General features: G+C 38.0%; 2 protein-coding genes across 2 annotated transcripts in view; one reads left to right on the top strand and one right to left on the bottom strand.

Annotated features, from left to right (window-relative positions):
- caprin1a (cell cycle associated protein 1a) overlaps nt 1-1,263 on the top strand; it is a 19,755-nt gene extending 18,492 nt beyond the window's left edge. The window contains exon 19 of the mRNA XM_034308641.2: nt 647-1,263. Coding sequence (XP_034164532.2) covers nt 647-711 — 65 coding nt within the window. The 3' untranslated portion in view covers nt 712-1,263. The remainder of the gene's footprint in view (nt 1-646) is intronic.
- A 661-nt stretch (nt 1,264-1,924) lies between these two features.
- nucb2a (nucleobindin 2a) lies at nt 1,925-10,660 on the bottom strand. The gene is made up of 13 exons (XM_034308642.2): nt 10,501-10,660; nt 8,839-8,976; nt 7,171-7,278; nt 6,953-7,085; nt 6,074-6,177; nt 5,298-5,483; nt 5,126-5,216; nt 4,971-5,029; nt 4,775-4,867; nt 4,362-4,451; nt 4,106-4,276; nt 3,505-3,559; nt 1,925-2,467 (listed from the first exon to the last, which is right to left on the bottom strand). Exons 2-13 carry the CDS (start codon nt 8,974-8,976, stop codon nt 2,289-2,291), a joined length of 1,407 nt encoding a protein of 468 aa, XP_034164533.1. The 5' UTR covers nt 10,501-10,660; the 3' UTR covers nt 1,925-2,288.
- Between the last annotated feature and the right edge of the window lie 1,049 nt (nt 10,661-11,709).

Below are 11,709 nucleotides of genomic sequence, written 5' to 3'. Positions count from 1 at the left end.
TCTGATAAAAGTTAGAATCCGGTCCAGCAAATGAATTTAGAATTCGTTTTCTAAATTATAATTGTTTGTGGACTGTAATTGAGTTGAATTATTTAAAAAAAAAAATAATAAAAAAAAAAAGCTAAATAAAGCAATAAACTCAGGTACTGACTGACAAAGTGCTGATTCTAACAAGCTAAAAATGTGACATCTTTCCAAAACAATTCCAGAAGAATTCCAGGATTATTCATAACACAAAAATCCCAATGTTTTTTTTTTTTTTTTTTTTTTTTTTTGTTTTTGTTTTTAAACTCACACACTTCCAGGGTATATTTACAAGAAGTTATTGATGTAAATTTATTATTTACTCGATATTACCTAAAGTGAGTTTGACACCCCTGCTGTAGCTCGCTTTTGGATTTCTCTTCCGCACGAGTAGGATTTGTAGCTCGGATTTAAACCTCATCCGTTTGCTAAAATCACCCGTATTAGTTGCTTAACCAGGTGAGTCCTGTTTTCAAATTTAAAGACTTGTGCATGCGATTCATTAATGATTCTCAACATGCATGATTTAATTTTGATTTGATTGAAAGATGAAAAACTCGGACTACGTGATCACGTTGGAATTGTGTGTGTGTGTGTGTGTGTGTGTGTGTGTGTGTTGCAGGACGAGGCGGACCGTACAAACCGAGCCGAGGGATGAGCATGATGGCTGCAGCACAGACTAGCTAACCCTAACACACTCCTCCCCATAACCCACTCACCAGACTCTACTCCATCTCCATCAGTCCATGTAGCAAGGTGTTTGGGCGCACACACACACACACACACACACACACGAGATGCGACGGTCCTGATAACGAAGCCATACCACTCCTAACTAATGCTGTACGTTGTAAAGCTTTCTCTCAATCAATCGCACGCTGTCGATAGCCTTAATTCTGTAAAGCAGGAACGTTTGTGCCTTTTTTTTTTTTTTTTAATTTGTTTTCAGTTTAAAATTGGACCAGGATAGACGACGATTCATATATAGTACACACAAACCTAGCCAAAAAATGTGAAGTATGAGCTGTACTGTATTGTAATGTTTTTTTTTGTTTTGTTTTGTTTTGTTTGTTTTTGGGTCACCTACTTCAATCTGCACCGTACTAATGATCACATGATGAGTGCTTCGTAGAATTAAATGTCTTTCAGTAGAGCTGTGGTGATTGTGGTTCATTGTACAGTAACACACTTTTGGAGAAAAATAAATAAATAAATAAACAGATGACTGATGAACATTTACACGTGAGAAGATTGTAGTTTTTAGGGAGGCATCAATACGATCAATGTTTTCTTTTTTTTTTTTTGGATCCAAAAAATCTACCAAGTGATGTAACATAAGCCATGTCACTGTTTAAACCTTCACAAAACTGACTGATTAATACTAAAGGGAATATTTTATTGATCTAAGACGGTATCAGTACTCAAATCCGCCCTGAGAAAACATCATTGATGCATCCCGAGTCATTTTAACATGCGCACACACACAAGTTTAAATAAATGATGACCAGTACGATGCCAGGATGCCTCGACCACTTTAATAAGAATAGCACACAAAATTCTATATAATGAGATGACATTCATTTTTTTATTCTGTGCAGAAAATTTGACGCACCTTAAAATGGGCACATGAATACAGCAACAGAGTAAACAAGAATTTAAATAATAATTAATAATACAGAATACCTTATCCATGTGTTGGCCATTTTAAGCCTGTAACCTGTAATTGCAGGGAATTATTATTATTATTTATTATTATTATTCAGGACTGAAAGCCTTGTCTAAATAAAATCTGACACTTTGTCTAAGTTTACAGTCTTGCAAAGCAGGAAGAAATCTTTCTCGTGTATCATAATTAACTGCATTCTTTACTGAAATATCTGGACCTTGTTTTGTATTAAAAAAATTTTTTTTTAATCTAGTTGTAAACGTTATACTCCAGAGTAGACCGAATTGTAGAGGAGGATGAATGAATTAAATTAATCTCTATTCATCGTGCCCTTTCCGTAATATTTAAAAATGTGCAAAACAACTTTGACGATGAGTCAAACCAGCATGAGGTGGAGGATAAAATAAAATTAAAAAATAAAATGAGTGATTTATGATTGAATTAACTCCTGGTGAGAGCAGCAGAAAGAGGAGGATACACGTGGAGGTGAGTGGTCCTTATGCATCGCCTCCAGACGCTGGAGAAGTGGTGTGTGTGTGTGTGTGTGTGTGTGTGTGTGTTTATCTGCACAGTCCAGCTCCTGATAACCGTCTCTCGTCTATGGTACTTGTCCGACGTCCTGGACGGCGTTGGGGTGGGAATCCTGAGGCAGAGGCTGGCCGTGGCTCAAATCCTGCTGAGCTGCAGGAGCGTTCTGGTGTCCTGGAGGAAGCGGCTGGTTCTCTGGTGGAGGCTGGTGATCGTCTTTAGGGGATTCTGGGACTTCGTTCCCTTCAACTGTAGTAAAAAAAATCAGTAAATCGTCATCCGCTAGTGTCTCATAAGCCAGAGACATGAACTGCAGCAGTCAGAATTTTTTTTTTTTTTCTACTTTCCACTTCGAGGACCATCGTGATTTTGTTTGCAATAATAATTCAATAGTTTAGATACTAATTAAGGGTTTAGTAAAGTGTGTTATGGCAGTGTGTATTTCTGACATGATTTGATGCACCATTGAAGAAGGAATGAAAACTTGGAACATTAATAATACACTACTGGGAGAATTTAACAACAACAAAAAAAATTCTTGTCAGCTAAATCTAAAACTGATCCCTACATCTGTTAGTCCGTGTGCCGAGTCTGAATCAGTGAAATTGATTCTTTGGATTTGTTTATTTGATCTGCGGTGTATAAATACAGGAATGGGGAGAAAAGTAAAGCAGAGAGAACACAGAGCCAGTGCTGAATAAATGATTTAAATTATATATAATGTTCTAAACATTTTGTCACATTCAACGTTTATTTTCTCACGTCTCCAGAACACATGACGTTTCTGCAGCACTACAGCTCGGCCGCAGTTCAGCAGCTTGCAAAAAAATCCATCTAAATAAATAAATAAATAAATAAAGCTGCAGCCAAAAACACAGGTTTGATTCACTTCCTGCCATCAAGTCGATTCAGAGTCGAATCTTTTTCTCTTTGGAAGAGGACCGAAGCTGCTTCTCGGACCAGAGCGTGATCGCTGTGTTCTCACCTGCCTAAAGAACCGCACCGAGGCGGAGAACACACCGGGGTTCTGTTCACGTGGGTTAAACACTATTGTACAAACAAATTGTACTATTCTGTGATGATTTGTAACGTCTAAAAGTAGGTAGAAATCTTAAATAATGCAGTGCAAATATATTTAAGTATTTGGATGTGTTGTTTCTCTGTTTTGTTTTTTTTTTTTTTTCTCACAGCCACAATTGTTGGATTGGGTGTTTTTTTTTTTTTTTTTTTTTTTTAGAAAAAATATTTATCTAAATGTTATCTGATGTTTTAAAAATGTGACTCACCGTGAACTTCAGGAGGAGCGTTCTGGTTTTTTAAACGCTCCATGTGCTCTACAGCCTGCGAAGAAAGACCACACACACACACACACACACACACACACAGCTCAATAACAACGCTTTCATATATTTATATATTTTATAAGATCATCTAACTAGATCGTTTCCAACATGTACCAATTCCCAGTTTACGTGTCGTCATGTCATGCACCTTGATTATGAGGTTTATATCCAAATAGAGATAGAACAGTGTAAATTCACCCAGGATTGATTTCAAACATTTAAAATCTGTTCACTTAAAAAAAAAACAAAAAAAAAACAAAAAGCATCCATCTGTCCAAAACACTTCCCAGTCGCATGTTCTGTGAACGCTGTGAAGTTGGTGCTGTTAAAAATAGGCACCAAAAAAAAAAAAAAAATCTCAACTTTTGATGTGGCAGCCATGTTATTTATGAAACTGCTTAAAAAGGAGAAACACTTCAAATCTGTGTTTGAAATTAATGAGCTAATTTGCATATTAATGCACAATTTTCATGCGGAGACGCATTTGAGTAAAATCCACAATACAAGACTGATGAAATGGCTTATGAAGTTTTGATTTTCGTACTTGTTGGAGTTCTATTTTCTGTGCGTTGAGCTGCTCCTGCTGTCTCTCCAGCTCATCTCGCTGCTTCTGCAACTCGGCTGTTTTCTGGTTCAGATCCTGCTCCTGCCTGATCAGATGTTCCTCAAACTCGCGCATCTCCTCCTCGGTGTAAGCCTGGTTCTGCTCCAGAGTCTATAAATCACGCACGATAGAGGAATTAGCTTACGTACAACTCAATAATAACATCCGAACCATTTTGCAGCAGCATCTCCCTCACCTCCCAGCTGTCCGGCTCCAGGAATTCTTTTTTCTTCGTAGCAATCAAGAACTCGTCTAAAGACACCAGACGGTCCTTGTTGATGTCGACCTGTTTCAGAAGAAGAAACGACTTTAAAGTACAAACAAAAGTGTGTAATACTGATTTGTGGGTGGAGCTATGTGTGAGCTCGGACCAATCACGGAGAAGATTCGAGGATGATGATGATGCTGCTGCTGCACACAGAAACTTTTAGCTCCAGAACTTGTGCTAATGTTAGTGATGAAGAGTTGTCATGTGGTGGTTGTCATAGTATAGTTTTAGTATTATTTTAATAATACTAGTCTAGAAAGGATGGTAAATTAGGGGGCGTTTCCTAATTTGCATATTCATAGATACTGATAGAGATGTGGAAATGTTCCTGGAGCATTCACCTCATTCATGACGTGTTCTCTCATCCGTAACCTCTCCTCCTCCATCTCCACCATGTCGTCCTCCTCGTTCGCAGGATCGTAGATTTTCTCCAGCTGTGAGCACAAGTTTTTTGTTTTTTTTTACAGATTAGAACCACAATCGCTGTTTTTTTTTTCTCATGGTTTTATACGACGCAGAAAATCTCGAGATGTGTACCTCTTTAGTGAACAGCGCCTCTAATTCCTGCTCGTCGAAGAAGCCGTCTCCGTTTGCATCTGGAATACATGAGCACCACAAATCGAGATTTTATTACTAATTAAAATTAAAACGTTAACCTGTTTGGAAAGGTTTGGTGAAAACCTAAACGTTACCGTGCAGGTTGAAGAAAGTTTTGGGGTCGAAATCGTCAGGGTCGAGACCGTCCGCCTCCTCCCACACCTCTTTCAGCTGAGTCTGACTGCCCTAAAAAACCAAAACGCGCTCAACGTTAACAGGAAACCGCGACCGTCTCAGAGGAAGCGTAAAGAAAGTGATTATACGTACAGGATGATTGATTTTCGGGTGATCGGCGTGCTTCTTCTTCATCTCTTCATAATGCTCTTCTTCTTTCTTCCTGCTCTCCTCGTCGAGGGTCTTCAGGTGCTCGCGACGCTCGTGCTCTTTCATCATTTCGTATCTCTTGAACTCCTCGTGACGTTCTTTGTCGTAATTCTCCAAATCCTTCGTTGCCTGGACAAATTTTAAAAATATGCAAATTTTTGATGACATTCAGTCTCCTAAAAATGTCCATATTCCTTTCTGTCAAGTAAACTTGTAGGAAAAAAACTAAATGAAACAGAGGTAGTCTGTCTGCTGCTTACTGCTTACTGCATGCATTCCTCACACTGCTGTTTGGTAAATACACTATACAGCCAAAAGTATGTGCACCCCTGACCTTCACACCCATATGAGGTTCTTCCCCAAACTGTTACCACAAACGTTAAAGCATACAATTGTATAGAATGTCTCTGTGTGCTGTAGCTTTACATTTTCCCTTCACTGGAACTAAGAGACCCAAACCTGTTCCAGCATGACGATGCCCCTGTGCACAAAGCGAGCTCCATGAAGACATGGTGTGTGAAGGTTGGAGTGGAAGAACTCGAGTGTCCTGCACAGAGCCCTGACCTCAACCCCACTGAACACCTTTGGGATGAACTGGAACACTGACTGCACCCCAGACCTCCTCAATCAATCCCAGAATGGATCCTGAGCACTGACTCGAGTGTTCAGGCTCAAACGTTACATCAGGAGAGTTAAATCAGCACAAAAGATTAACTTACTGATTTGATGAGTCTGTCCAGATCTTCCACCTCAAACGTGTGAGGGTTCATGTGGTTCAGATACTCAAACTGCTTCAGTAAAGCCTGATGGTCCACGGCCACGCCTGCAACAACACGCGGGATACGAATATTCAAATCAGTTCCACACGAAATGGGATTCGAGAGTCGTGATTCCATTCCGTATGCTGGTGCATTTCATTTCGAAACAGGAAGTCAGAGTGACGGCGTGCTGAAATGCTTGACTGATTTACAAAACAGCCAATAGCGTTTGAGATACATCATGCCACACCCCCATCCAGTAGCTAGCTAGCTAAACATGGAGAACAGTTTTAAGAGTTATAACAAGAGTCTCTTGCTGCATTCGACTTGCTTCTGCAGCCGGAAGTCTGATCTCAGAATGACGTCATTTTCAACCTCCATGCTTTCGCACTACAGAGTGGAAAATCCTACACATGCTTCTATTCTTATCTTTTATCAGCAACAAGCTAGCAAGCTAACCGTGATGAGTCATGAATATTCACCTCCTCTGAAGTGTAGAGTCATTGCTCTAGATTTAACAAGTGAATATGTCTGTATGATGATATAAAGACAATGCTTAATTATATATACAACCTATTTGAAGGTAAGAAGAGCTGCTGCGTTTACTCCTGATGCTGCGAGCGGCCATTTTGTTTTTGACTCCATCCCAAATTTCTGAATAGGAATTCGTGATGTTTTTTTTTTTTGGTTTTCCCAAAAAGTCAGGTCAGAAAGGACCTTTTATCGAATGCAGCTTTTTTTCCAAGCTATGGAGGATTTCTCATTGCCGACGGGAGAAACAAAGAAAGAAAGAACCCACATTTAATATTTACTGTATTATAATTATGTCAGTTTGCGTACCGTTCCCTCCTTCGATGTCCTGCTTGGCTTTGATCAGCGTCCTCAGCCGACTCACTTCTTGCCTTTTTAACTCGTCGAGCTTAGTTCTGACGTGGTGGCTCACAAAGTCCAGCTCTTTAGCCAGTTTCCCTTGCTGGAAGCATGAAATTGGTCAGAATAACAACTTATAAACACATCATAAACCTTATTAATAATTATACAGAATAAACTAATTATACCTTTATATCCTCCATGTCTGTGTTGTGCAGCTTTTCTCTAAAATGCTGGTCTTTTTCGAGGAAATCGATAACTTCCCTGAGATAGCGGTCATAATGCAGTCCAGTGTCCTTAAAATACAGAAACACAAACAGCAAAAAAAATAAGAATTTAGGCCAGAAATCACCAACAACATAATGTTTTATTTGGAAATTATTTTTTGTGAAGTGTGTTCAGGGTTTGCACAATTAACGACAGCATTAAAGACACATTGATAGTTGAGTAAATACTTTCTATTTGTTTTTGTGCGTCTCTGTGTGGATACTGTAGCCGCTTGTCTTGAGCTCAAATAATACTTATGTATCATTTTAGACGTGGCTCAGAGTTGAAGAGGATTTTCATAGTAGCAGAAAATGCCCCGACTCTGTAGCTCGAATTTGCACGTAATACTGAATTCATATTCCATCTGGTTTCCAAATTGAACTGAAATGTTTTGTGATTTCATGTACAGTTTCTTTAAAGATTTTCTTTAAAACTTTCTGCTGTCGTTGTGATTGCTGTCATGATCTGCATCTCAAATCACCGTACCTTCAAAAATATTCACTAATCTAGAAAATCCAGAACAATGGTACATAGAGCAGACTTTTCAGAAGGTTTAAAAGGGTTTTTAAATTTCAAACACTAAGTATAACAAGAAACCTGGTCAGTGTTAGTAGTGTTATGGTACATGAGCATGCGATTTGAGACACGACGTTAGTTTATGTATTCAGTTGTGGACATAGTGTCACATGGTGCTACGCTGCCTTCACTGTTTACGTTGGTCGTGTTGATTTTGGAGGATGTGGCCAAGCGATGCACCACGAGACCACAGGACAGCAGCAACCATCGTGCGTATGCATAGTTAACAGCAAGTATAAATCAGCCTTAAGTCAAACGCAGCGAAAAGAAACGTAGCTAAAGAGAGCGATCCGGCAGCGCTTTAGTGTTTCAGTCTCTCTCTCTCTCTCTCTCTCACCGCTTCATCCGTTCAAACAGCTCAGCTTCTAAACCCTGACTGTCTGAGATCGTTGAAATGAGATCGCGATCTCCTCGTAAAACTGCCCTAGCGATAACTCTGTCACCCTGTGATGTCATCACGGCACAAAAGTAGTAGTAGTAGTAACCTTTATTTAACCAGGATAAAAACTCACTGAGATAAAATCTCTTTTACAACAGTGACCTGGCCAAGAAGGCAGCGAAAGACACAACAACAATTAACACAACAACAACAATTAAACAAACAAACAAACAACAACAACAAAAAATAATAAAGAAATAAAAAAAAAACACCGGATGGGAAGAATTAGTGAAAAAAATAAAAATCAATCAAAAGAAATAGAAAAATACATAATAAAACACTCAAGTATCACAGAAGCAACTTCCAATATGGCTGTACTCAAAATTCTTTATAAGAGCCAGAAATTCGAGCAGCGAAGGGAGCGCAGTAAGCTTTAAGCGGTTCTGTAGGTTGTTCCACGTCGTTTCTAAAATTTAAAACCTTTTTTAAAACCTACCTTCACAAGCGTAATGACGATACAGCAGCAACCAACCAACACGTTAATTACCAGAATCACTAAACACATCAGAAATACTTGAATAGAAACAGACTGAATGTGTGAATGTGTTTAGTTTTGCTTTAAAAACACACTCACCACGCTCTGAGGCGGCTCCTGTACCTTTTCTTCCGGCACCTTGACCTTAGTTTTATCTACACTGATAGGCACTGACTGGGAGCTGAACAGCAGGCTGGAGAGCACAAGGCAAGCGGTGAGAGCTTTAATCCATGACATCTGCAAAACAACATCAAAATATATTAGTTATTGAACCACTGCTTCATAATGAAGGTTAATGTTTAACCCGTTCATGTGTAGAGAAAATATTAAATCACCTCCGGGTCATTTGTTTCTGTAAATTAACGTAAACTTCTGGAGCGCTCTAGACTGTTTATTATTTGCAGTCTTTAATAAATTTCTACCTAAAATAATACTTTAAAAATTTTAAGTAGATTTTTTTTGTCTCCATTAAACACCTTAGATTTTTAAAAACTAGTTACTGTTTGTTTAAACTAGTGGGTTTATTTATTTATTTATTTATTTTACCTCTTAAAACTTTGTTATAGATGTTTATTTTCTGACTTCTTCATTATTGATTCAGTACAAAAACATTTTAGATTCCAAACATTAGTTTTCCAGGACAGAATGAAATGTTACAGAAAAATGTTTGTATGTCAGTAAAGAAAGCAGCAGATTCCATAAGAGACACTTTTCAGATAAAAACATAATGAAGGCTGCTGGGTTTCGCTGCAGAAATAAGAAGCGAGTCGACAGTCAAAGTCTCCAGAAGAACTGTGGCTGCTTCTGCAAGATGCTCAGTAACACTTCCAGCTCATTTCCTTATAAAACTGCACACACTGCACCTCAGATACTGCTTTATTTATTTAAAGCAAAGAGTCATCACACCAAATACTGACTTTGTTTCATTTATTACTGTTTACTGCTCTTTATAGTATTATTTTTAAATGTAGAAACATTTAATTTCACTATTTTTGAAGGCGTCTTTGCTCTACAGCATTTCTTTGCATGTGCCTAAGACTTTTGCAGAGTACTGTATATGTATATATTTGATCTTAATGTTAAAAATTTAGACATAGGAAGATCTTCTCAATCAATCTTTATTATTATTATTATTATTATTATTATTATTATTATTATTTCACGTATACTGTTATCTTTAACTCATGGACAATCCATTTACCTTTTTAATATTTGATATTTAGACAAAACCAAACTTCATACATCATGCCATTTAGGTAAAAAAGAGAAAGAGAGAGAGAGAGAGAGAGAGAGGTGAAGAATGTGGATTAAGTCAGTAATACATGAGTAACAGCTGCTTCAGTTAGCGTCTTTACGCTTTCTAATTAAACATAAACCTTGTTTTTTAAGATGTCTGGCTTGTTTTTTTTACTTTGACAGTTTAATTGTGGACTTCTCCATCAGCCAACCGCAGTTTGACACGCTGTTGTAACTCCTGAGTGCTGATATTAGCTCACAAACCTACGCTACACATGTACACAAGCACACTTCCTTCCTTCTATACTCAACAGTACGGGAAGGGAATCCCGTCCGCGCGCGGTTGCTATGCATACTACTTAGTACGCTAGTATTAGTATTAGTATTAGTAGTACTGTTTATCCTGCTATATCCGAGCTCGAGCTCTACGTTATCGGCAGATTAGCTCGTTTAGCCGTTAGATAATGACGTCAAACATCAAACTAATCAGTAAAAGAAACACAGACTGATCAATTTGCCACTTACTTTGTTTATTTTCTACGGCGAGAAGTTAGATCAGACGTCTTTTTAGTTCCTCGCAGGTGCTCTTTCATCACCGCTGAACTTCCTCACTGTCTCGTCATCACTCCACTAAAACAAACCAGTCCGCTAAGCGAAGAGGAAGAGAAACGCCGCTGAAACACTGCAGGGAAAAATCACAGCGACACCCAGTGGTGGCTCACCGCCATTACACACCGCACGCTCAGCCGTCGGCCATTTTGTTTTACATTAGGTTAGATTAGATTCAACTTTACTGTCATTGTGCAGAGTACAGAGCCAATGAAATGCAGTTAGCATCTAACCACAAGTGCAAATAGCAATGTGTGTGTGTGTGTGTGTGTGTGTGTGTGTAGTATTGTACAAAGTCTTTTTTTTTAGTGCAAACTTTGTTATAGATGTTTATTTTCTGACTTCTACATTATTGATTCAGTACAAAAACATTTTAGATTCCAAACATTAGTTTTCCAGCACAAAATGAAATGTTACAGAAAAATGTTTGTATGTCAGTAAAGAAAGCAGCAGATTCCATAAAAGACACTTTTCAGATAAAAACATAATGAAGGCTGCTGGGTTTCGCTGCAGAAATAAGAAGCGAGTCGACAGTCAAAGTCTCCAGAAGAACTGTGGCTGCTTCTGCAAGATGCTCAGTAACACTTCCAGCTCATTTCCTTATAAAACTGCACACACTGCACCTCAGATACTGCTTTATTTATTTAAAGTGAAGGATCGTCACACCAAATATTGACTTTGTTTCATTTATTACCGTTTACTGCTCTTTATAGTATTTTTAGTATAATGTAGAAACATTTAAATTCATTATTTCTGAAGGCGTCTTTGCTCTACAGCATTTTTTTTGCACGTGCCAAAGACTTTTGCACAGTACTGTATGTATATATATATATGTATGTGTGGTGTGTGTGTGTGTGTGTGTATATATATATATATATATATATATATATATATATATATATATATATATACACTGTATGTATATATATGTGTGTGTGGTGTGTGTGTGTGTATATATATATATATATATATATATATATATATATATATATATATCGTTGTTGCTGTTGTTGTTCAGAGAGCCTTTAAGAACACCTTTGACAAAAGAAGAATATACTGAAACTGCTCTCATGGCTGGTTCAGGAAGTTGTCGCAAGGTTGCGATGGACTTTAACAGGAAACATG

This window comes from Pangasianodon hypophthalmus, chromosome 11 (assembly GCF_027358585.1).
Source record: "Pangasianodon hypophthalmus isolate fPanHyp1 chromosome 11, fPanHyp1.pri, whole genome shotgun sequence".
In the NCBI taxonomy this organism is placed as follows: domain Eukaryota; kingdom Metazoa; phylum Chordata; class Actinopteri; order Siluriformes; family Pangasiidae; genus Pangasianodon; species Pangasianodon hypophthalmus.
The sequence above is the reverse complement of the archived record's forward strand: the minus strand, read 5'-3'. Positions and strand labels throughout refer to the sequence as shown.